Raw genomic sequence first — 26,845 nt, 5'->3', positions numbered from 1 at the left:
TGAATAAGCACTGGGATTGTGTGAAGTAGCTACAAGAAAGCAATAGGTTCAAGTGCTCTTGAGTTATAGGAAGTGCATTGAATAGACTGATTGACACTTGCTCTGCCTGTCTTATCCAAAATCCATTCTGATTGATACTTGGCTTTCCTTTTATTTTTTTTTAATTTATTTTTTATTGGTGTTCAATTTACTAACATACAGAATAAACCAATTGACAATCTCCTGTCCTTGAAGATGTTAGGTTAGCAGAATTAAGCCCTGGGTTCACTGCCAGTCTCACTGTGAGCCATCTAATATTAAGTGACCAGGATCTAGGGAAGAAGGAACCACATTTTTGAGACTCCCAACAAAGGGCTTCCCCACTGCACAAAGAGATGATGTCCTAATTCAGGGCCAGTCTTTCTGCCTGTTCCAGCATCTTCTTCAAACAGGAGCAGCAGGCAATCTGGCCATAGAGCCTACTTTCTTTGACTCACCGAGAACCCAAGGCAATATCATCCATTCCACCACAGTTGGGGGAGGCCCCTGTACATGAAGGTCTGTCCTGACGATGTGTTGAGAAGCCAGGAGAAGCATGAAGAGGAAGGTCAGATATGATGCTGTGTGGCAGATAAACTTGATAAAGGGTTTCTTGATGAAAAGCCCAAGGTTGCTCCTGGGTGAGATCAGATAAGCTATGGACAGCATGGGAAACAGGAACCCAATGGTCATGCAGGTTAGAAGCTTGACTACCCAGTGTTTCCGTCGCCATCCAGGGAAGCCGTCATACCACAGAGTGGCAAGTAATTGTTGGCAATTAGGCTGAGCAACAAACTGGGAAAAGAAGAGAACAAATTAGGCATCTTGGATGTCCAGGGGGAAGTCTACATTCATAATACATCTCCTAGTTTACAGCCAGCTGCATGGCCAATCCCCAGAAAGGGCCTGTTTTCCAGGTTTCCATGAATGGATCTAACCCCAGGGACAGCTCTATGTGTCAAGCTATGAGACTGGCTTTTCCTTAGAGATATTTGTTTCATATATTAAGCAAAATCACTCTGTTGGGTTTGTGCTTTAGCATGCTTCCCTATTCTTCCTCCCATAATCTTAGAGAAATGGTTCCTGAACCTTGGCTCTCCATTAGAATCATACAGTGAACATTAAAAGATTCAGATTTCTGGGTCACAAATTGGGCATCTCTGGGGAGTAGAGCCTGGGCAGTTATTTTATGAAGTTTCACTGGGAATATCCATATCTATTAGCGGAGAATCATGGGGATATTTCCTTTCTTTCTTTCTTTCTTTCTTTCTTTCTTTCTTTCTTTCTTTCTTTCTTTCTTTCTTTCTTTCTCTTTTCTTCTTTCTTTCTTTTTTTTTACTTTTACTTGTTCCCCGAGCTTACCTGAGGTCAACAAATGTGTGCTGTGTTTGGGCAAACACAAACTGGCACGGAATATGCTCATGCCTGTGGCTATGGTTTAGAATGCAAATGAGCTCCCTGCTTGTTTTGTCTTTTTTTTTTACCCTTTGGTTTTGAGCACCTCTTGGTTGGCTCACAGTGAATGAGCTTACTATTTTGCCATCTATTAACACCCTCTCAACTCTAGACATGCAGAGGAGGGGAAAATATTTAGGGGCCCAAATTACAATGCTGTGTACTAACCCAGCTGGGATTTTACTTAAAGGTAATCTACAAAGTGTCAATGATTAATAGTTAAGGAATCATCAGCATTGCAAGTCATCATCAAGTTTCTACTCCCTGGTAAGCAACTCAATAGGGAGCTCAACAGTCAGCCATGATTTTAAATACTGCCTATATTTCCCAGCTTCCCATGGGAAAGGTTAAACAGAGCTGTAACATATAGCTTACTAGGACAAAGGAAATAAAATTCTTTCATCATTTACCCAACACCCGAGGTAGACTAGCCCAACTTTACTGTTAGTATATATGTGAAGGTGACTAGCTTCTCACCAAAGCCATTCTGTTCTTCCTTGAGCACACAGTGGGACAGACTACACCTTCTAGTCTCCCTTGCAGTGAGATGTGGCCACGTGACTAGGTTCCTAATAATGGGACTGCAGAGAAAAGATGAGTGGTACTTCCTGGCCTGGTCTGTAGAGGTATCCCATGTGTGTTCCTCCATGTTCTCTCCTGCTTCTGGCTGACTGGGATGTGGTAACCCAGGATGACCTAGGATTTTCTGTCAGCTCTTATCCATCAAGGACCATATAGAGGAGAACTATCCTGCTGATAACTGCCTTGGAATGTTACATGACTGAGAGGATTCTAGTGTGTTTGAGCCATTGTATATTTGGGAGTCTAGACTACCCCAAAGCTGTTTACTCTTATGAAACTATCAAAAATAAGCTGTCGGGATCCCTGGGTGGCGCAGTGGTTTGGCGCCTGCCTTTGGCCCAGGGCGAGATCCTGGAGACTCGGGATCGAGTCCCACGTGAGGCTCCTGGTACATGGAGCCTGCTTCTCCCTCTGCCTGTGTCTCTGCCTCTCTCTCTCTCTCTCTGTGTGACTATCATAAATAAATTAAAAAAAATAAGCTGTCAATTTTTTTTATCATGTCATCTCATCTTTTTCAAAGATGCTTATGATCCCCAACATGCCCTATGTCACATAGAAGACACAATCTTATAGTCCCTTACTACTACTTTTCTTGGCATTTCAGTCTATGCCAGAGGCTAGGATAAAAATTTCCTTAAAAAAGTATAGAAAATTAGAAGGGTTAAGCAAGACGTTTGGATGCAGTGGGAAGAGCACTGGGAATGCACAGTCTAGTGAGGGAGAAAGATATATAAAAAGATGGTTATAAAACAGTATAATAAGGGCTTAAAATTAAAATGGATAAGAACAAAGCATAATGGGAGCACAATGGAGAACAAATCTGGACTGCTCATCCAAGGCTCCCTAGTGGAGGCAATACCTGAGTGGAGCAGTACATGATGTGTAGAATTTGGTTAAGTAGAGGGGAAGAGAGGAGAAGGGAGTGAACAGCCAAAGCAGAAGGAATGACATAACTAAAGGCATCAAGGTTAAAAAAGAACATGACTTGTATGAGGAACTAGAGCAGTCTGCCGTGGCTACAGCTTGAAATGCAAAGCCATAAATGGCAGGATATGGGGCTGGGGAGGTAGACAGGTGTTACAGAAGATTAAAATGATAACCTTTGGCTCCTGCAAATAGTATGATTCATCTTAAGAGAGATAGGGAGCCATAAGTGATATGTTTATGTGTGTGAGTGTGTGTGTGTTTGTGTGTGTTCAGAGTAGTAGAGTAAGTAGTTGAGACTCTCCATTAGAGACTCTGGAGCTAGATCGCCATGGTTCTCTTTGTTCTTCAGTGTTTTTGTCTGAAGAATCGAGATGACAACAGCATCTACCGGCTAGTGTTGGTGTGAGAATTAAGATCACTTATGGGGTGCTTGGGTGGCTCAGTCGACTGAGCTTCTGACTCCTGATTTTGGCTTGGATCCTGATCTCCGGGTTGTGGGACTGAGCCCCAAGTTGGGATCTACACTTGGTGGGGAGTCTACTTGATATTCTTTCTCCCTCTCCATCTACCCTGCCCCAACTCACTCTCTAAAATAAATAAATCTTGAAAAAAAGATCACTTACTACATATTAAGTATTTAGAACTGTGCTTAGCACATAGTAAGGGATCATTCAATTTTAGATGCAAATATTACTATGCATGCAATAGGATCAGACTTAGACATTAGAAAGATCCTTCTGGGGATTGAGTGGGAGATGAATGGAGGGTAGAAAGCAGGAAAAACTTGAAGCAGGAAGACTGGTTAGAAATCTGGTATACAATGATTACAATGTGGACTAAGGTAATGGCAGTGGAAATGGAAAGCTGAATTCAGATGCAAAATGCAGTGAGGAGGTGGAAGGAAGTAATAGATGTGGATTGACTATAAAGGGGAGGGAGGCTTCTCTTTTGGGTGAATTGGTAGCTATTAGTGTCATCATCAACCAAGAGTGGGAACACTGAAGCTGGAACAGGTAGGTTTATGGAAATGCATGCAGAGTTAGATTTGTCTGTGCAACACTGAGTGGAGATATCTGGACTGATGTACTGATGTCCTACAGCAGGAGTTGACAAACTTTTTTTAAAATATATTTTATTTATTTGAGGAGAGAGAAAGAGAGAGAGAGAGAGAGAGAGAGACAGAGAGAGAAGAGAAAATGAGCAGGGGAGAGGGACAAGCAGACTCCCTGCTGAGCAGGGAGCCCAATGCTGGGCTCAATGCAGGGCTCAATCCCAGGACTCCAGAATCATGACCTGAGCTGAAGGCAGATGTGTAACCAACTGAGTCATCCAGGAGCCCTGACAAACTTTTTCTGTAAAAGGCCAAATAGTAAATATGTGGGCCTTTGCAGTCAATAGAATTCCTGTAGAAACTACTCAACTGTTTTAGTGGCAACTCAGCCATAGAAAATCTGTAAATATGTAAATGAATGGGTGTGGCTATGTGTGTGCCAATAACACTTTATTTTTTATTTTTTTAGATTTATTTGCTTATTTGAGATAGAGCAAGAGAGCAGTGGGAGGGGCAGAGGGAGAGGGAGAGGGAGAGGGAGAAGAAGAGTGAGAATCTCAAGTAGACTCCCTGCTGAACACAGAGTCCAATATGGGGCTATATATCTCACAACACTGAGATCACAACCTGAGCCAAAATCAAGAGTCAACTGACTGTGCAACCCAGGCACCCTTTTGTCATAGTTTGCCAATCCTTGTACTATGACATTGCTCCATGATGCTGCCAGGACCAAGTAAATATTTGGACCACGTCAGTTGACCTCCTGCAACTTCCCCTTGTGTATCCCCAAGAATTATGACTCCAGAAATCACTTTCCCTTAGCTTCTCTTAATAATAGATATTACCATCTAACCTCTATCTTCATTGCCTCTGCTCTGATTTTCAATTAGGCTGAAGTTGGTAATTTTACAAAGTTTGGTTGGTTTTTTATTTTTTATTTTCTGTTTTTAAATCTGACAAGAGTAGTGTAGGGTGGTGTGGATTCTGGCAGAACAAACTGCAATTACAGTATTATAAAGGAGGTTTTTATTAAGCCACCATGTAGTATCAAAGCCCAAAACATCTGTGAGCCTTGAAAGCACAATCCCGATTCCTGTTTGCATACTGAAATTCAAATTTGACAGGTTACTTAATCAATCTCTACTCAATTTCCAGAATGCCTCAGGAGAGATTGCAGGAAAAACAGAGGAGTGTGTGTTGCATGCTTGATTGTGCTAAGGGCCGAACTGTACGGCGACTAGAACAGTAATTTTTAATTTTGATGGAGTCCAATTTGTGTTTTATGTTGTTGCTTGTGCTGTTGCTGCCATATCTAAAAATCCATCACTCTATCCAAGGTCACAAAGGTCTTTACCTAGGTTTTCTTCTCTGGATTTGATATCTTTAGCTCTTATGTTTATGTATTTAATCTATTTTGAATTAACTTTTGCATATTGTGTGAGAAAGGGGTCCAACTTCATTCATTTGCATGTGGATATCTACTTGTACCAGCACACTTTTTTTTTTTTTAAAAAAAAAGCTTACTATTTCCCCCATTATATTCTTCTTCTGGCATCCTTGTTGAAAATCAACTAACCATTAATATCAGGGTTTACTTTTGGCTCTTTATTCCATTTATCAATAAGTCTATCCTTATTCCTGATTTGAAGGGAAAAGCTTTCAGTTGGTCTTCATTAAGTGTGATATTAGCTATGGCTTTCTCTTAGATGGCTTTCATCATGTTAAGGAAGTTTTTTTTTTTTAAGATTTTATTTATTCATGAGAGAGAGAGAGAGACAGACAGAAGCAGGTTCTATGTATGCAGGGAGTCTGGCATGGGACTTGATCCCGGGTCTCCAGGATCAGGCCCTAGGTTCAAGGTGGCGCTAAACCACTGAGCCACTCGGGCTGCCCAGGTTAAGGAAGTTCTAATCTGTTTTCTGAGCATTTTTTTTTTTAAATCACAAAAGGATGTTGAATTATGTCAAATACTTTTCCTATGTCAATTGAAATGATTATGTGTGTTTTTCTCCCTTCCATGGATATAATGTAATACATTGATTTTGTTATGTTAATCACTCCTGTACTACTGGGATGAATTCCACTAGGTCATGATGTACAATCCTTTCTATATATTTCTGGATTCAGATTTTTTTTTGTTTAAGCCTATATTGTTTGCCTCAACAACTATCCACTGTTTCAGGTGGCTGTGATGCAAAACAATTGCTGCTGAATTTTCCAACAAATTCCCTTAGGGAAAGGGCTGTTGGTCCTGAGTAAGATCACATAAACATGAGTTCTGTAAATGGAGCTTTTCCGGGGAGTTGCCAGACAGGTCATATAATGACAATTTTCTGGGGACAGGTCTTTTAGGGGAGCTCCAAACCCAATCTTTTCCTTTCCAATGGCTGCCAAGCTGTTGCTTTTCACAGTTGCTGTGGTTCCAAGTCTATTGATTTTCAAGACTACTTGGGACTGGGTAAAAGGAGAGAGGAATAGGCAAGTTAAAATACCACAAAACTTGCTGTTCTTACCAAGATTCAGCTGTTTTTCTTGAATACATGTTCCTCTGGTTGATGCAAAATTTTGGTTAATTTTCAGAGTTGTGAAATGTTTATTTGGAATATTTTTCCTATGCCTTGTTGCTTTTTTCGAGTGGATTTTCAGCAGTCCCTACTCCACCATTCTGGAAGTGTATTCCCTTCGCGACTTTTTAACTTTTTGTGGGAGGTGATGTTGTATTTGGGTTGTTGGATTGTGGAAAAGGATAGAGTCCTTTCCCAAATTCCTCCCCAGGGGGCTTCAAACAAAACAAAACAAAACAAAACAAAACAAAACAAAACAAAACAAAACAACAAAACAAGGTTTGAGCAGTATGAGAGCTTCTTAAAAGCTGGAAGACTGGGTCTTGGTCAAGGACTAGGAGCATATCTTAGTTTCCATTATATTCCCAGCATTTTGCTAAGCACCTGGCACAAGGCAAACACTGGATAAATATTTGTTAAATGAGTGATTGAATAAATAGGTATGTGATAGATGAACCCTGGTGGAATGCTGTCTTTTCAAAGCTTTCTTTCCTTAGGGTATACGGGGAGTGATGTATGGTAGTTAAGACAAAGCTCCTAGAAATTGAAATTAGGAACTATTCTTGGGGCACCTGGGTGACTCAGTAAGTTAAGTGTCTGCCTTCTGCTCAGGGTCCTGGGATGGAGCCCTGCATCAGGCTCTCCACTCAGCGGGGAGTCTGCTTCTCCCTCTGTCTCTGCCCCTGCTTGTGCTCTCTCTCTTTCTCTCTCAAATAAATAAAACCTTAAAAAAAAGAAATTAGCAACTACTCTTAACGTAGATTAATTACTATATATTGAGCTCTTACAATGTACCAAACATTGTATCAGATTTTCACATGCATCACCCCAAAGCAACCCTAAAGGCTGATATTAGCATTATACACTTTTCACAGATGATGGAACTAAGCCCAAGATCACATTTGTGGTATGTGGTGGGGCCAGAAGTGGAGCCCTGGTGTGGCTGACTCTAAAGACCAAGCCCTTAAACACTGCACTCTGGCAATCCATATATGGTATGAGTTGGGGCCTGCAGAAAGCTGAATTTCCCAGTATTGTCCCCACTGGCCTGGCCACAGTGATTGAAATGTTCCTATCACTTGTTGCTTTGGGTCAAGGTGTTGAAATTATATTCATGTTTTTACGGGGTGCCTGGGTGGCTCAGTCAGTTAACCATCTGCCTTTGAGTCACGTCCTGATCTCAGGATCCTGGGATCAAACCCCATGTTGTAGGGCTGCTCAGCGGGGAGTCTACTTTTCCTTCTCCTCCACCTCTCCTCCTTGCTCATACTCTCTCTCTCTCAAATAAGTAAAATCTTTAAAAAAATTAACTGTTGGGATGCCTTGGTGGTTCAGTGGTTGAGTGTCTGCCTTCCGCTCAGGGTGTGATCCTGGGTTCCTGGGATCAAATCCTGACTCTCCCATCGGGCTCCCCACAGGGAGCCTGCTTCTCTCTCTTCCTATGTCTCTGCCTCTCTTTGTGTCTCTCATGAATAAATAAATAAAATCTTAAAAAAACTAACATTTAAGGTTTAGTTAATAGTTTCATATGTTACCACTTCCTAAAAACATGAATATAATTTCTTTTTCTTTAAATATTTTATTTAAGAGAGAACACGAGCAGAGGAGAGCCAGAAGGGAGAGGCAGTCAGAGGCAGAAGAAGAAGCAGACTCCCTGCTAAGCAGGGAACCCTATGTGGGGCTCAATCTCAGGACCCCAAGATCATAACCTGAGCCAGAGGCAGGTGCTTAAATGAGCCACCCAGGTGCCCCAAACCATAACAGTTTAAAGTGAGTGTATAAAAAAAAAAAAGTGAGTGTATCATATTAGCCAGTTACCTAGCTATAAAGGACCTGTACACCAGCAACGCTGAAGAGAAATGATCAGAAACTCAGATCTGGGCTGAAGATCTTACCTTCCTAGTTTAGCCCCAGCCCAGATCTCTATGGCACTCCCCTTTCCAACCGTCTACATCTTTTCTTCACAAACCTGCTAGGGCCCTCTGTACAGTTCCTTTTATTTTTAAAAATCTGCAATGCTTTATTTCTCCAATGCTCTCAGGCAAGGGCTGAAAATGAATTTTTTCCTTACATAGGACTTTTGGAAAAGCCCTGACTTTCTTCCTTTGACATAAAGCTGCATTTTAAATGGAAGAGCTCAATAGCTCTTTGCCCCTCGAAAGAGTAATTCTTGATAGGAATAACGTCAGGTTCTACCAGAAAGAGCCTGACCTTCCCCCAGACAACTAGGAAAACTGGTTCAATTTCACCTGGGCAGAGCTCTGACTTCATTCATTCAGTGAGGAGAATTATTTCTTTAGCTCCTCACTAGTCCATTGGATTAAACTTTTGTTCCTACAGCTGTCTAAATGATCACGTGGTTTTAGTGCTTCATTCACATACTGACCCCAAAGCAGAACCAAATTTGACTTGCTCATTGCTAAGGGAATGCAAGAGCAATGTGACTCAATTTAGGTGTTGCAACAAGTATTTCTGTACACCTGCTCCATGACCAGTTCTGTGTGGTGCGTGGGGAGAGGGCCACAACAAGAGAGACCCACAGTGACTCTGACCTGCAGGATCTCACTGACAGACCAGCCAAACTCAAATAACACAAGTAATAGGCAATAATGTCTGTGTTCAGAAGCCCGCACAAGCACAAGCGGTACAGATGGTAAAAGTTTCAGGTTCTCAGCTGGTTGGTGGCCACAGACTAGTGAAGGCCACTCCCTTCCAATTCGGGAGATTTTCCCAAGTAAGGATGTAATAAAAAAGAAAAAAAAAACCCTACACTGCTTTGATTCTTCTGTTAGAGCCACTTCATAAAAAGAAAGGTCAGAATAAAGTGCAGTCATTCAATCTGGATCCATTTGGCATTAGGAAAAAGTGACTACGTTGTCATGAGGAATGACAACTTAGAGACTCAGGGCATTCGGAGAAGGAACGAATCAGCAGGCATGAGAGTCAGAAGGAAAGGCTATAGAGAATCCTTAAATCAGAGAATCTCACTTCCTCCTGGAAGCCTTCCGTAATTGCCCCAGCCAGAGGCGATCCCTCTTCCTCAAGCCCAGACCACTTTGCTTCTTCCTTGAGGTACCTTAGAGCCCGACCTATGTTAGTTACACTTACTTTCATGTAGAGCTTTTTTACCATAGTAAACTTCTGAAGGAGAGGGACAATTTTGTATGTTGTATGACATTTCATAGCCCAAAGGGCTTTGCAGACATTTACTGTACTTGTTAAAGTGAGAAAATTCTCTTCTCTGCTTTCCTGCTAAACTTCAGTCCTGAATATTCACTGCCTAGTGGGCATTTCAAATTCATAACCCAAGTGGAACTTTTTCTTCCTCAAACCTCCCAACACACACACCTTCTGTGTACCCTCCAAGTATTTCTCTAATACCAGTCATAATAGTCACAGATTAAATGTACACAGAATTTTCTGTTTTGGATAATTTTAAAAGCACGTTATACATATGAACAAACCCAGGGGGTTGGTACTGCATTTACACCCATTTTACAGATGAGAGAAACTGACTCCCAGAGAGGTTAAATACTAATGAGCATTTGAGTGCTCACTGTGTGTCAAGCACTATAGTAAGTGTTCATTTAAGAGTAGTGAGCTTAGGATATACTAACCTGGTTAGTGACCAGGTTCACACCCCCCCCCACGCCCTCCTCTTCCCCCGCCCTCCCCACCCCCACCCACCCTCTCTAATGAGACACTGGGAAATGAGGGGAAGTCCCTTGGTTGGAGTAGAGGATCTAGTGGTGGGGGGCTCTTGAGAAGGAAGCCAGGCTGTAAGGCAGAGAAAAAAAAGCCAGCAGCAGTTGCGTTTTCAGTGGTTCCCCTAGGGATGGGTAGTGTGGTCAGAGGAGAAAAAAATCTTTCTTAACTCCCACAATCCACTCTGTTCTGTGCCATGGAGGTGGTCAGGAAGAGAAAAATCAGATCAGGATAAAACAAGTCGGTCCTACATTGAGTCACCTCACTGGTGATTTGTGCATGATTTTAAACTGTTGGGTATGTGTTGAAGTGAGTAGAAGAAAGGTCACCTTGATGTATGTCTAACATTCAGAGCTCTGTTAAGCAGCTCAGGACTGTTGTTCCCTGGAGTAATTGGCACTGAGTTATCTTTGTGTGTTTCCTAAAAGAGAGCAGTTGACCTCAAGCTGGGGGACTTACAGCTGTAAACACTTCTTCCTTTAGTAGCTTGGAGGAGAAGAAAATCTGAGAGGTGATAATGAGCACCCCCCAACATTCCCCAGGGCAGAAGGTGAGGATCCGGAAGAAAACTTGAGTTCCCAACTATGCAGGCTCTGAGCTAAGGGCCTTTCTGTGTGGTTGGAAAAAGTCTACTCCTCTTTCAAGAACTTGACTCTGCTCCTTAAGTGAGTGGCTAGACAATGGAATAGGCCCAACTTGCATTGCCTCAGATGTCAGTTCTTCAAAAGACAGTCCAGTTGTGTACAAGGGTGTATTTAAAAAGCCAGCTGGAAAAAATTATCTGAGATAGAACAAGTTTGGTTGGTTTGTTTTGTAGTTGCCAAACAGGCTGGGCTCTGATGAGGAGAAAAATGCTCAAAAAGTAAATCCAGGTCAGCACACAATTTTCCAAAGAGGAGGCAAATGTGCAAAACACTTTCCTTCCCTACCATGATGGTGAGCTTGTTGAGCTGTGCTTTTTTTTTTTAAGATTTTATTATTTATTCATGAGAGATATACAGAGAGAGAGAGAGGCAGAAACACAGGCAGAGGGAGAAGCAGGCTCCATGCAAGAAGCCCGACGTGGGACTCGATCCGGGTCTCCACAATCACGCCCTGGGCGGAAGGCGGAGTTAAACCGCTGAGCCACCCAGGCTGCCCCTGAGCTGTGCTTTTATGAAGTGGTTCATCTTTTTACCACGGTAGCAGAAATTTGAGATGAAGAAGTAGGTTTTGGCAAGTAGATTAGGCCCAGGTCATAATTCAAAGTAGTGATCACTACATGTAGTCTCTGTTTGAAACGGTGTCAATCTACTTAGATCACTAATCTGCAGTGAATTTTTTTTTTTTTTTTTTTTTTTTTTTTTGGAAAGAAGGAGCTGCAGTGCTTTTGCAGGGATTACTGAGACATTTTGTACTCATCGGGCTGTTGCTGCAGTTACCTGGTGCACTTGGTCCCTGTACTTGGCTACCAATGTCAATGGCAACAGAAGTACAGGCTGATAAAATGAGTCAACTGGCAGTCATCCCTCTGATTTCACATTTGAGTTAAGGCTCACTAATTTGAACTCACTGAGGCTAGATGCTGAAGATTCGGTTTTAGAATACGTATTTTATTTTATTTTTTAATTTATGATAGTCACAGAGAGAGAGAGAGAGAGACAGAGAGACAGAGACACAGGCAGAGGGAGAAGCAGGCTCCATGCACCAGGAGCCTCACATGGGACTCGATCCCAGGTCTCCAGGATCACGCCCTGGGCCAAAGGCAGGCGCCAAACCGCTGCGCCACCCAGGGATCCCTAGAATACGTATTTTAAAAAATACAGTTACCCGTTTGCACGTACATACAGCAGTGGGGATTTGCTAAATGGCGTTTCCTGGCAGATGTTATCCTTCTCCCTTGTTGGAGCTGATAGGCTCTCAAAGGATCTAGTGCTGCGAAATTTAGTCCAATGCAGTGGCGTATTCTAGTCGTGAGGTGGCAGCAGAGGGCGGTGGGAGCTCACGTCCTACTTCCAAGAGGGGAGTTCTAGAAGGAAAGAGGAGCCTGTCTTGGAAAACTTCTCACCTGGGAGAGAGCAAGTGAACCAGCATGTCAGGGCAATTGGAGAGGAGAGCCTGGAAACTCATTAAAGCCAAATAAGAAATCAGATGGGGTGTGATTAGGTCAATTAACGACCCATGGAACAGAACAGGGGCAAAATAAAATGAGAGCCAGAGGCAACCAATTCTGAGGGTGTAAGTCTTTGAGAGCTGGGTGTCCTGGGCAGTTCCAAGCCCAGTGCTGGGTGATGGTACAGGTTCACAAGTCCACAGTACTTACTCCAAAATCCTTGAGGCCAGATGTGTTTTGGAATTCTAAATTTGTCAGATTTCAGAACAATAATATGCCATCTGCACTATATATTAGGTAACACCCCCAGTGGGATTTAAGGCAGCACTCTTAATTAGGGTTGCCAAATTTAGCAAATAAAAATACAAGAGGTCTAGTTATATTTGAATTTCAGATCAACAGTGAATTGTGTTTTAGTCTAAGTGTATCCCCTTATGATATTTGGGACATACTGACACTAAAACATGGTTCACTGTTGATCTGAAATTCACATGTAACCGGATGTCCTGTATTTTATCTGGAAATCTGACGATAGTCAAACACATTAGTATCACAGCAGTGAAACCTATGAATGCTTAGACTAAATGGGATAAATAAAGACAATAAATTGCCTCATGTCACTTCATTTCATGTTTTGTCACCATATGAGTTTTGATAGGAAATTTATGGAAAAATTTTTTTTTTGGTTTTTCAGGACATTGTATATTTTGGAATTGTGGACTTGTAATCATTCAATAAATAGAAGAGAACAATGGAGAGATCTATGTTGACAGGTATTCATGCCTGAAGTATTTCTAGTTCTTCAGGGCATGGGTCCTTTTTTTTCAGGTCACAAGATGTGTGCAGGTTTGGCAGGTCCTGAGACATTGGGGCATGAAAGGAGATTGAGTCAGGTGCACCCAAATAGTTTTCATCTTTATAAGAAGGTTTGGCTGGAGGTTTCATGACGTGCTGTGAGCTGCCCACTTTGAAATCTTCAGCATGAAATCAGAATAAAGGGGGTGGAGGAAATTTAGCCCCTAGCCGTAAGAAAGAACCCATTTGGGAAACATATCTTGAGCTCTGACTCTCTTTTGGTCTGTGATTTGTGGTGGGACTCAAGGTGTGTCGTTGTGTTTGGGTCTTTATCTGTGCAATTGGTGGTTGCCACTCACCTGGCCTTTTCCTCATAGGACTCCCTGGACAATCAAATGGATCATGGGGGTGGGAAAATGCTTTGAAACATTCTCAACACCAACAAAAGTAAGATGGCGTTCCTCATACATCCTTATTAGCTTATCAGTGCAATGTATGCCTTATACACAAAGATATTCCTAATAAGGTAGAGTGGTAGCATGGTCTCTGTTGTTAGGCAGACCTGAGGTTTAAATTCTAGTTCCACAACTTCCTGGCTGGATGACCTTGGGCAAGTTGCTTAATCTCTCTGGACCTCAGTTTCCCCATTGGAAAAATGAGGATTATACTAGTAACCCATGTCCTAAGGTCATTCTAAAGGTGAAGAGAGTTAACTCAGTGCCTGGCAGCAAAGAAAGAAGCGTCATCATTGCCATTCTCATCATGAATTATTGTGAGAACTAGACAAAGAAGTGTTTAATAAATGTTAGTTATTTTCATCATTATGGCTCTCATTGTTATGAGATGGAGAAGCATTGCTGCTTGCAGAGTCTCGAAGTGACTATATATGTGACCCTACACAGGCCTTGCCTAGACAGTACACTCAATTTGAGTCAGTATGGTCCTTGTCGTATAGTTAGATCCTATATGTAACTCCCACAAGTTCCAGAATGAAAAACTAGATTATTACACAAGACACACTTCAGAGGAAGGGAGACAACTCGGTAGATAAAGGGGAGGGGGATTTCTCATTGAGCAAGACTGGTAAGTCAGGATTGCAGGAAGGACAGCTTTTGGGGGGCTGACAAGCTGATGTATCTCCAGGAGTTCTTTAAAGCCAGGATGAAAGATTCCATAAGTATGGCTTTGGGTCTGGGCAAATATCTTGCTCCAGGTGGCTTGTACTGGGTGATTGTTCAGGAGGATGGCCTGGAGAGACCATTGCAGCATGGTTCCTGTGTACTTAATGTAACCCAGGGACAGGATGTTCTGCACTTCCCCATCCTCTCAACCATCCCTCACACTTCTATACCCTCCCCCACCACACAAACAAGTTCTCTCTCCCTCTTGTGGCAAAAACAGGGATCCCCAAGGCTTTGGAGGGCTTCTAAGAAGTCACTTTCATTCTGCTTCCAGGCTGGGTAACTCCAAAGCCAGTTCAGTTAAACCAGCAACATTTTCTAAGCCCCTTACTCTGTGCCAGGCCCTGTGCTGAGTACTTGGGACACTGGCATGACTCTAGCCGCAGGAATCTCAGTCCTGAAGGAAACACCTAATAGATAAAGACAAAATAATACTCCTGCCCTCCCGTGACAGGGTTCCCAGGGCCTAACAAGTGCTACAATGAAACCGGGAGCCTTTCTCACTAATGATGAAAACACGAATATAAATTCCTAAAGAGCAAGGTTTATATAGCTGAAGGGGAGTAGAAATAGCTGGAATCCTGAGGGAGTACTAATTCCTGCTGAGTATCGAGACCACTGGAGCCTTGGTGGCTTGATTTTAAAGATAGCAGTGCCTATCCTAACCCCTCTCCTTTTTCCTTCCTTCTGGGAACAGCCTTATGGTGGGCTTTTATTAAGGACTTATTGAATACTAGGTGCCAGGAACTTTGTATTTATTCATTCTTTTAATCCTGAAATCTCACAATAACTTGATGCAGGAGGTATTATCACCATTTTACAGGTGAAGAAATGAGATGCAGAGAGACTAAAGAACCTGTCTAGTAAGTAGGGAGAGCGGGGTCTTGGAGCCAGGTCCATCTGAATACACCACAGATCCTTTGACCCAGGGGTCCTCAAATTATAGCCCAGAGGGCCACATCCAGCTTGTTACCTGTTTGTGTAAATAAGGTTTTATTGGGGAGGGGCAAGATGGCGGAAGAGTAGGGTCTCCAAATCACCTGTCCCCACCAAATTACCTAGAAAACCTTCAAATTATCCTGAAAATCTACGAATTCGGCCTGAGATTTAAAGAGAGAACAGCTGGAATGCTACAGTGAGAAGAGTTTGGGCTTCTATCAAGGTAGGAAGACGGGGGGGGGGGGGGGGAGAAATAAAGAAACAAAAGGAATCCAAGGGGGAGGGGCCCCGCGAGGAGCCGGGCTGAGGCCGGGGCGAGTGTCCCCAGGACAGGAGAGCCCCGTCCCCGAGACGCAGGAGCTGCACCGACCTTCCTGGGCGGAAAGGGGCTCGTGGGGAGTTGGTGCAGGACCCCAGGAGGGCGGGGATGCCCTCGGGTTCCCTGAGACAGTAACAGAGCAACTGCGCGCCCAGGAGAGTGCGCCGAGCTCCCTAAGGGCTGCAGCGCGCACACACATTGACCCGGGAGCAGCTCGGAGGGGCTCGGGCGTGGCTCCGCGGAGAGGCGGCTGTGCGGCCGGGAGCGCGAATCCAACAGCGCAGGCCCCGGAGCACAGGGCGCCGGGTCACAGCCCAGGATCTGGCCTCCCCCCGGGACATGCAGAGGCCGGGAGGGCCCAGGACAGCAAGGATGCTCCTGCCCCAAGCTGAGCAGATCAGTGGCCCCGCCCCGGAGCCTCCAGGCCCTGCAGATGGAGAGCTCTGCAGTTACTGCGGGAGCTGAATCCAGGGCTCCAGAGCTGGCCGCCGCCACTGCAGTTGTTCCTCCTGCGGCCTCACGGGGTAAACAACCCCCACTGAGCCCTGCACCAGGCAGGGGGCTGAGCAGCTCCCCCAAGTGCTAACACCTGAAAATCAGCACAACAGGCCCCTCCCCCAGAAGACCAGCTAGACGGACAAGTTCCAGGGGAAGTCAAAGGACTTAAAAGTATACAGAATCAGAAGATACTCCCCCGTGTTTTTTTTTCTTTTTGATTTCTGATTGCTTCCCCCCCACCCTTTTTTTTCACCTTTCTTTCTTTTTCTTTCTCTTTTTCTTCTCTTTTTTTCTTCCTTTTTTCTTTTTCTCTTTTTTTCAAACCCTTGTTTCTCTCCTCTCTTTTTCTCCTTTTCCCAATACAACTTGTTTTTGGCCACTCTGCACTGAGCAAAATGACTAGAAGGAAACAGTCTTCTCTCCCACAGAGTTACAAAATCTGGATTACAATTCAATGTCAGAAAGCCAATTCAGAAGCACTATTATAAAGCTACGGTGGCTCTAGAAAACAGCATAAAGGACTCAAGAGACTTCATGACTGCAGAATTTAGGTCCAATCAGGCAGAAATTAAAAATCAATTGAATGAGATGCAATCCAAACTAGAAGTCCTAACGACGAGGGTTAACGAGGTGGAAGAATGAGTGAGTGACATAGAAGACAAGTTGATGGCAAAGAGGGAAACTGAGGAAAAAAGAGACAAACAATTAAAAGATAATGAGGATAGATTAAGGGAAATAAATGACAGCCTGAGGAAGAAAAACCTACGTTTAATTGGAGTTCCCGAGGGTGCTGAAAAGGACAGAGGGCCAGAATATGTATTTGAACAAATCATACCTGAAAACTTTCCTAATCTGGGAAGGGAAACAGACATTCAAATCCAGGAAATAGAGAGATCCCCCCCTAAAATCAATAAAAACCATTCAACACCTCAACATTTAATAGTTAAGCTTGCAAATTCCAAAGACAAAGAGAAGATCCTTAAAGCAACAAGAGACAAGAAATCCCTGACTTTTATGGGGAGGAGTATTAGGGTAACAGCAGACCTCTCCACAGAGACCTGGCAGGCCAGAAAGGGCTGGCAGGATATATTCAGGGTCCTAAATGAGAAGAACATGCTACCAAGAATACTTTATCCAGCAAGACTCTCATTCAGAATGGAAGGAGAGATAAAGAGCTTCCAAGACAGGCAGGAATGGAAAGAATATGTGACCTCCAAACCAGCTCTGCAAGAAATTTTAAGGGGGACTCTTAAAATTCCCCTTTAAGAAGAAGTTCAGTGGAACAATCCACAAAAACAAGGACTGAATAGATATCATGGTGACACTAAACTCATACCTTTCAGTAGTAACTCTGAATGTGAATGGGCTTAATGACCCCATCAAAAGGCGCAGGGTTTCAGACTGGATAAAAAAGCAGGACCCATCTATTTGCTGTCTACAAGAGACTCACTTTACACAGAAGGACACCTACAGCCTGAAAATAAAAGGTTGGGGAACCATTTACCATTCAAATGGTCCTCAAAAGAAAGCAGGGGTAGCCATCCTTATATCAGAGAAACTAAAATTTACCCCGAAGACTGTAGTGAGAGATGAAGACGGACACTATCTCATACTTAAAGGATTTATCCAACAAGAGGACTTAACAATCCTCAATATATATGCCCCGAATGTGGGAGCTGCCAAATATATCAATCAATTAATAACCAAAGTTAAGATACACTTAGACAGTAATACACTTATACTTGGTGACTTCAATCTAGTGCTTTCTACACTCGATAGGTCTTCTAAACACAACATTTCCAAAGAAACGAGAGCTTTAAATGATACACTGGACCAGATGGATGTCACAGATATCTACAGAACTTTACATCCAAACTCAGCTGAATACACATTCTTCTAAAGTGCACATGGAACTTTCTCCAGAATAGACCACATACTGGGTCACAAATTGGGTCTGAACCAACACCAAAAGATTGGGATCGTCCCCTCCATATTCTCAGACCATAATGCCTTGAAATTAGAACTAAATCACAACAAGAGGTTTGGAAGGACTTCAGACACATGGAGGTTAAGGACCATCTTGCTAAAAGATGAAAGGGTCAACCAGGAAATTAAGGAAGAATTAAAATATTCATGGAAACTAATGAGAATGAAGATACAACCGTTCAAAATCTTTGGGATGCAGCAAAAGCAGTCCTAAGGGGGAAATACATCGCAATACAAGCACCCATCCAAAAACTGGAAAGAACTCAAATACAAAAGCTAACCTTACACATAAAGCAGCTAGAGAAAAAACAGCAAATATTTCCTACAGCCAACAGAAGAAGAGAGTTAATAAAGATTCGAGCAGAACTCAACGAAATCGAGACCAGAAGAACTGTGGAACAGATCAACAGAACCAGGAGTTGGTTCTTTGAAAGAATTAATAAGATAGATAAACCATTAGCCAGCCTTATTAAAAAGAAGAGAGAGAAGACTCAAATTAATAAAATCATGAATGAGAAAGGAGAGATCACTACCAACACCAAGGAAATACAAACGATTTTAAAAACATATTATGAACAGCTATACGCCAATAAATTAGGCAATCTAGAAGAAATGGACGCATTCCTGGAAAGCCACAAACTACCAAAACTGAAACAGGAAGAAATAGAAAACCTGAACAGGCCAATAACCAGGGAGGAAATGGAAGCAGTAATCAAAAACCTCCCAAGACACAAGAGTCCAGGGCCAGATGGCTTCCCAGGGGAATTCTATCAAACGTTTAAAGAAGAAACCATACCTATTCTACTAAAGTTGTATGGAAAGATAGAAAGAGATGGAGTCCTTCCAAATTTGTTCTATGAGGCCAGCATCACCTTAATTCCAAAACCAGACAAAGACCCCACCAAAAAGGAGAATTACAGACCAATAACGAAAAGCCCACAGCAAATATCATTCTCAATGGGGAAGCACTGGGAGCCTTTCCCCTAAGATCAGGAACACGACAGGGATGTCCACTCTCACCACTGCTATTCAACATAGTACTGGAAGTCCTAGCCTCAGCAATCAGACAACAAAAAGACATTAAAGGCTTTCAAATTGGCAAGGAAGAAGTCAAACTCTCCCTCTTTGCCGATGACATGATACTCTACATAGAAAACCCAAAACCCTTCACCCCAAGATTGCTAGAACTCATACAGCAATTTGGTAGTGTGGCAGGATACAAAATCAATGCCCAGAAATCAGTGGCATTTCTATACACTAAGAAGGAGACTGAAGAAATAGAAATTAAGGAGTCAATCTCATTTACAATTGCACCCAAAAGCATAAGATACCTAGGAATAAACCTAACCAAAGAGGTAAAGGATCTATACCCTAAAAACTATAGAACTCTTCTGAAAGAAATTGAGGAAGACACAAACAGATGGAAAAATATTCCATGCTAATGGATTGGAAGAATTAGTATTGTGAAAATGTCAATGTTACCCAGGGCAATTTACACGTTTAATGCAATCCCTGTCAAAATACCATGGACTTTCTTCAGAGAGTTAAAACAAATTATTTTAAGATTTGTGTGGAATCAGAAAAGACCCCGAATAGCCAGGGGAATTTTAAAAAAGAAAACCATAGCTGGGGGCATCACAGTGCCAGATTTCAGGTTGTACTACAAAGCTGTGGTCATCAAGACAGTGTGGTACTGGCACAAAAACAGACACATAGATCAATGGAACAGAAGAGAGAACCCAGAAGTGGACCCTCAACTTTATGGTCAACTAATATTCGATAAAGGAGGAAAGACTATCCATTGGAAGAAAGACAGTCTTTTCAATAAATGGTGCTGGGAAAATTGGACATCCACATGCAGAAGAATGAAACTAGACCACTCTCTTGCACCATACACAAAGATAAACTCAAAATGGATGAAAGATCTAATTGTGAGACAAGATTCCATCAAAATCCTAGAGGAGAACACAGGCAACACCCTTTTTGAACTCGGCCACAGTAACTTCTTGCAAGATACATCCACGAAGGCAAAAGAAACAAAAGCAAAAATGAACTATTGGGACTTCATCAAGATAAGAAGCTTTTGCACAGCAAAGGATACAGTCAACAAAACTCAAAGACAACCTACAGAATGGGAGAAGATATTTGCAAATGACATATCAGATAAAGGGCTAGTTTCCAAGATCTATAAAGAACTTCTTAAACTCAACACCAAAGAAACAAACAATCCAATCATGAAATGGGCAAAAGACTTGAAGAGAAATCTCACAGAGGAAGACATAGACATGGCCAACAAGCACATGAGAAAATGCTCTGCATCACTTGCCATCAGGGAAATACAAATCAAAACCACAATGAGATACCACCTCACACCAGTGAGAATGGGGAAAATTAACAAGGCAGGAAACCACAAATGTTGGAGAGGATGTGGAGAAAAGGGAACCCTCTTACACTGTTGGTGGGAATGTGAACTGGTACAGCCACTCTGGAAAACTGTGTGGAGGTTCCTCAAAGAGTTAAAAATAGACCTGCCCTACGACCCAGCAATTGCACTGTTGGGGATTTACCCCAAAGATACAGATGCAATGAAACGCTGGGACACCTACACCCCGATGTTTCTATCAGCATTGTCCACAATAGCCAACCTGTGGAAGGACCCTCAGTGTCCATCGAAAGATGAATGGATAAAGAAGATGTGGTTTATGTATACAATGGAATATTAGCCATTAGAAATGACAAATACCCACCATTTGCTTCAACGTGGATGGAACTGGAGGGTATTATGCTGAGTGAAATAAGTCAATCGGAGAAGGACAAACATTATATGGTCTCATTCATTGGGGGAATATAAAAAATAGTGAAAGCGAATAAAGGGGAAAGGAGAAAAAATGAGTGGGAAATATCAGAAAGGGAGACAGAACATGAAAGACTCCTAACTCTGGGAAATGAACTAGGGGTGGTGGAAGGGGAGGGGGGGGTGGGAGTGACTGGGTGACGAGCACTGGGGTGGGCACTTGACGGGATGGGATGAGCACTGGGTGTTATTCTGTATGTTGGCAAATTGAACACCAATAAAAAGAAATTTATTATTAAAAAAATAAGGTTTTATTGGGATCCGGCCATACGCATTCGTTTATATATTATCTATAGCTGTTTCTGTGCTACTGTGGCAGAGTTGAGAAAGTACAACAGAGACTATATGGCCCATGATGCCTGAAATAACTGCTGTCTGGCCCTTTACAGAAATCTTGCTGACCCCCAGCTCTCCCCACTAGAGTACACAGTCTCTGTATGGAGACTTTGGAGTTAGAGGCTGAAGTCAAACTTCAGTTTTGCCATTTATTAATAGCGGGTCCTTGGACAAATATTTCTAAGTCTGTGTGCCTTAGTTTCCTTATCTGTAAAAATGGAAATAATATTACCTATCCTTTAGGATTGTTATGAGGATCGTTGTGAGGTGCTATGCATGGAAGGTTCTCAGCAGTGTCTGCATGCTTGGCACATGGTGAACTCTTAAAAATGGGAGTTACAGGGCACCTGGGTTGCTCAGTCAGTTTAGCGTCTGCCTTCGGCTCAGGTCATGATCTCAGGGTCCTGGGATTGAGACCCTCATTAGGGTCCCCACTCAGCGTGGAGTTTGCTTGTCTCTCTCTGCCACTTCCCCTGCTCATGCTCACTTTCTCTCTCTCAAATAAATAATAAAATCTCAAAAAAAAGGTAAATTATTTGGAGTAGTAATAACAGCAGTTAGCCAGAACATAGCTCTGTGCCTGGCACTTAGTGAGTGCCACTTCAATACCAAATCTCTGCACTTGTTTTGTTCCTATTCTTGCTGACTTTTCTAGGACCTTGCATTGCTGAATAAAATACTGAAGTTTGGGGCTGGAGGTAGAGATGTGGGGATCAGTAGGGCAAGGCAGTGAACACAGTAGTTTTGGCCTTATAAGGTAGTTGACAGCTGAGGATTTATTCTGGAACAAGCGGTTTAATGCTTTAAGCTCGAACCATATTATGTGACCAAAATGAAGGGTGTGTGTGTATGTGTGTTTGCATGTGTGTGAAAGAGAGAGTGCACCCCCAATCCTATGGTTTTTTTCCTTGCATCCTCAAAATCCCTCTTCCTGTGTTACACTTGAATGAACTATGATTCCATTCTTTGAAAATTTTGCAATTTTCTTCAAGATTCCGGCAGTGCTCACCTCCCCATTCTCCAAGTTCCTGTAGCAAGTACAGAAAAAAAATCACTCTGGGATACATTATGTTCTCAGATGTGCTTGGTTGGCCTCCCTGATTAGACTCTAAACTCCTGTAAGGCTGAGACCCCGGCCTCTATCTCACAGGTTCAGGGAGAAGGAGTGTGTTGCTACTATTAAACAATGAAGGGATGTGTGTGTGTGTGTGTGTGTGTGTGTGTGTGTGTGTGTATGTTTCTGGCTGGAGAAGTCTCTGATAGAGAAAGGAGAATGAATTTCAGAAGCAAGGTCGTGGGGAGATAAGTGAAATGTTTCAATGTTTCAGTGTCCTCTCAAGCAACAAAAGAACTAGAAATGAGATCTTGGGGAATAAAGGGCAGGAACATCACCAGGAGGACCTTCTGCTGGGTGGCCACCATCTCTCAGTTACTCAGACGAAAGAAGAAGTTACCTTCGAATGATGGCAATTCCTACCTTTGACAGGTAAGCCATTGGTGATGGCCCTTCTATTTCTGAGACCCATCTTTTCCTAATGTCTCTGTGAAGGTCAACCTTTCACTCACAAGGTGAGTTCCCTCATAAACAATTCACCACTTGCAAGTATCAGAGAGGACACAGAGCATACATGTGGTTTGCCGAGGGAGGTAGGAATGAGCTCTCTTTCCCTTCTGGGGAAAGCACCTGCCCTTCTCCTTCGGATGCCAGTTTTCACGTCTTGTAATCTATATTTAGAGTGCCATGTCCATTATTCAAATGGGATGCATATTTCCTGTCACTGACATAAACATCTTTCAAACCAATTCTCTTTTTTTCTTGTTAGTTGAGTGTGGAAAGTCTATGACTCTTGCAACCAAAATTTGGAGCATTACTGCAGATGAATTAAGACCTAACAGCCTAAGGGAGCAAGTGGGTTTTCTCTCAAGCTGTCTTATCTCTGCATAATATCACTTCCAGATGATTCTGTTCCAGATGAGGATCAAGGCCATAACTGGTCTATACTACCCAGGACTTCCTGGCAATGCTGACTTGCCTTAACTGTGGTTGTCATATACTCCTCTGAAGAAATGAGATGCAAAACTAAACAGACTCAGAATTCCTGACTTCTCAAGGGTATGGTGATTGGTTTGGTTTTGCCTTTTCCCTTTCGCTTACAGCTCATATGATTACTGGGGGTGCTTTAGTCCATCATAGTCACATTCCTCAGCTATCACACTGTGCAGTCATCATGCTCGAATACCCAGGAGCTTTGGTTTAATCCTGGTCTTACAATTCAGTTTGTGAGACTTCCAGGTTGCTGAGATATTTACCCTGCGTGCTCAGATGTGTGTTTCAGAATGATCAATCTTGGCTGTTTGGAAGATGAATTGGCAAAGGGAATAGGGATGGGGTGACAGAATGGCTGGAGATGGGGGCGCTGATTAGGAGTCCGTTGTAACTCTCCAAGTGAGAGGCAACAGAGCCTGAGTTAGAGCAGTGGGAGTTAAATGAGGCTATGATAATGGAGATACTTTGAAGGTGGAATTGGCAATATTTGGTAATGGATTGCTTGAAGGAGTGGAAGGTTATTACATGATAAAAGGGGACAAGTGGAGGACTGAGTTTGGGACAGATACTAATGAGTTCACTTTAGGTATGGTGACTTATGGTCCAGGTTTGTCTGCTACCGAGGGAATACCCAGAATGTGGGACTCTCAGTACTAAAACCAGGAAAGTTCTGGGCAGACCAGGACAAGTTTGTCACCCTAAGTTTAGGATATATTGGATTTGAGGTGTCCGCATACAGTGTCCAGGAGGTGGCTGGGCACGTGGGAGTGCTGTGTAGAAAAGATATCAGAGTCAGGGGTTTAGTCCAGGGAGTTGCCTGTTACAGAAGATGGGTGAGCCCATGGAAATGCGTAGGATAACTAAGGGAGAATACACGGGATGAGATTATACCTATCTCAAATCCCCTGAGGAACTCTAGATCCTTGTGAATATGAATGAATGAATAAAATAACTAAGAGCAAGAGGTGAATGAGAACGAGACAGCAGGCTGCACTTTGAGGCACATCTACCTGTACAGGTGGGCAAAAAGAACCAGAATGGATGAACATGAAAGACTCCTAACTCTGGGAAACGAACTAGGGGTGGTGGAAGGGGAGGTGGGCAGGGGGTGGGGGTGACTGGGTGGCGGGCACTGAGATGGGCACTTGACGGGATGAGCACTGGGTATTATTCTATATATTGACAAATTGGAAACCAATAAAAAATAAATTTGTTAAAAAAAGTCAAGGAGGAAGAAAATTCAAAAGGATGTGGGTTGAGAGGATTAATATTGAGGACAGGCAATTGGCTCTGGTAATTAATATGTCAACAGTAAAAGAACATTTTCTGTGACATCCTGAAATCAGATTATAAGATGCTGGTTAAATAGACAGAAGAAAGGAAGTATGGGTAGCAGAGGTTCATCTTTCTCCCAACAATGAGGGAAAAGGAAAGAATAGTTTTCTCCCTTAAAGGCCAGTTCAAGACCCAAGTCTTCTTAAGTTTTCCTGAATGATTGCCATGCCTATTGTTCTTCCCCTTCTCAAAGCACTAGAGACTCTGTAGGAAAAAAAAATTAGCTATGTGTGATATACTTCTTTAATTTTCTGGTAGCTTCTAGTGTGCTCGTTTGGTCTTCCTATTAAACTCTGAGCTTCTGGGCAGCCTGGGTGGCTCAGTAGTTTAGCGCCTCCTTCAGCTCAGGTCGTGGTCCTGGGGTCCTAGGATGGAGTCCCACGTCAGGCTCCCTGCATGGAGCCTGCTTCTCCCTCTGCCTGTGTCTGTGTCTCCCTCTCTGTCTCTCATGAATAAATAAATAAAATAAAATAAAACCCTATAAGCTCCCTGAGGGGTAGAGACCACAGCTTAGGTCTCCCATCTTGCCTACAAGAAAGGCCTTCAAGAATATTTGCTAGTTGTTAGGATGGGAAGGATGGAAAGATTCTCCAGTTCACATTTTTTCAACTTCTGCAGTATTTGCGTTTTGGGCTGGATAAGTCTTTGTTCCAGGAGACTGTCCTGGGCACTGTTGGGTGTTCAGTTTGACATTTCTCTATCCCTCTCCTATAGTTGTGACAATTGAAAAGTATTTCCAGACATTGCCAAATGTCTCTCCGTGTGTATGTGTTTGTATGTGTGTGCATGTGCGCTCTGTTTGGGAATAGACTCAGTTGATACCCACTGCTCTAGGTGACCTGAGCCTAGCTTAGTTGCACCCTTGTCCTTCAGCCAGGGCAATCCAAAGCCATTTCCCACTGAGAAACATTGGCGTCCAACTCACAGCCTCCAGGAAGATGTATAATATTCCTTGGTTACTTGCTTTCAGTTCTGAGATCTTAAACTCATTCCTTTCTCTGCCTCTCCCTGGAGTGAGTTACTGGCTCAGTACTTGCACTTAAACACAAAGTACTGAAAAGATGCCAACACACTTCCCTTATGATCCTGAATATCAAAGCAGAGCCGGAGAGACATCTAATTACAGCAGCAGTTTGTAATGTTTCTACAACTGTAAGGGAAACATTTATTAATTTGTTCACAAAGTGTAACTAGTAATTAATAATACTTATTCTGTTCAAAGTATCTTTCAAATATTATATTATAACTCCATCTGTAGCCTCCTCAGAGACTGGCCAGAGGATGGGGGAAATTAGAGAAAGAGAAAATGTATAAAATAGAGGTACAGGATGTTTCAGTGCTCAAGCAGAGCAGAGAACCTAGGAGTCCTGGCCTCTCATTCTTTAGGTTAGTCCTGAAGTGTCTTCCTGACATTTTAAGAAATATTTATTTATCCATTTATGTGTTTATTTATGAGAGAGAGAGAGAGAGAGAGAGAATCCCAAGCAGGCTCCATATCCAATGTAGAGCCTGAGCTTGATCTCATGACCCTCTGAGATTACAACCTGAGCCAAAATCAAAAGTCTGATGCTTAACTGACTGAACCACCCAGGTGCCCCTCTTCCTGACATTTTTTATGTATCATCACAATGGGGCCCATTGTTCCCAAAGGACATTTCATGTGGGTTGAGCTGGATTGTGGGTGAGGATAAGAAAACTGCTCTGATACCTTGCCCTGTTCTACCACCATTTTCCAGATTTCTGAGGTTCCTGAGTAGTGCTCTGTAAATCTTCCTACTGCTGCTCTATGGGAAAGTCCAATAAACTAGGCAGTTCATTTTTATCAAGTGCATGATAAGACTATTGTCTTATGACACCAAAAAGTGATACGGATAGAAGGAGTAAGGTTGTACAGGGCATAGCTCATTCTTCCTGGTTCTTAATGGAGCATGTTAATTTATTGAACTAAGAATTTTCTGTATATTCTTGGATTTTAGCCCCATGGCAGCCCCATAAAATAGGTATTAGTATCTGGCCTCTTTATATAGAGAAGAGAATGTTAAATCAGTGAGGTTAAATCACATGCCAAAAGCATATAGATATAAAGTTATAGAGAGCTGTGATTCCAACCCATTCTGTATAACTCCAAAGTCTGTGCTCTTATCCCCTATGCTAATGTGTT

General features: G+C 42.7%; 2 protein-coding genes across 6 annotated transcripts in view; one reads left to right on the top strand and one right to left on the bottom strand.

Annotated features, from left to right (window-relative positions):
• Positions 1-26,845, bottom strand: part of TRPC5 (transient receptor potential cation channel subfamily C member 5) — a 173,320-nt gene that overhangs the window by 59,490 nt on the left and 86,985 nt on the right. Inside the window, exon 4 of the mRNA XM_077889923.1 lies at positions 477-813. Within this exon, the coding sequence (XP_077746049.1) occupies positions 477-813 (337 nt within the window). The remainder of the gene's footprint in view (positions 1-476; positions 814-26,845) is intronic.
• Positions 22,442-26,845, top strand: part of TRPC5OS (TRPC5 opposite strand) — a 73,366-nt gene continuing 68,962 nt past the window's right edge. For 3 of the 5 annotated variants that reach the window (XM_077889926.1, XM_077889924.1, XM_077889925.1), the window contains exon 1: positions 22,499-22,788. The gene's annotated coding sequence lies outside the window, so the exon portion shown is untranslated. Of the gene's footprint in view, positions 22,789-26,845 lie in introns of all 5 variants that reach the window. The other 2 variants (XR_013375145.1, XR_013375144.1) reach the window with 2 other exon arrangements.

Source organism: Canis aureus, chromosome X (assembly GCF_053574225.1).
Source record: "Canis aureus isolate CA01 chromosome X, VMU_Caureus_v.1.0, whole genome shotgun sequence".
NCBI lineage: Eukaryota > Metazoa > Chordata > Mammalia > Carnivora > Canidae > Canis > Canis aureus.
The sequence above is the reverse complement of the archived record's forward strand: the minus strand, read 5'-3'. Positions and strand labels throughout refer to the sequence as shown.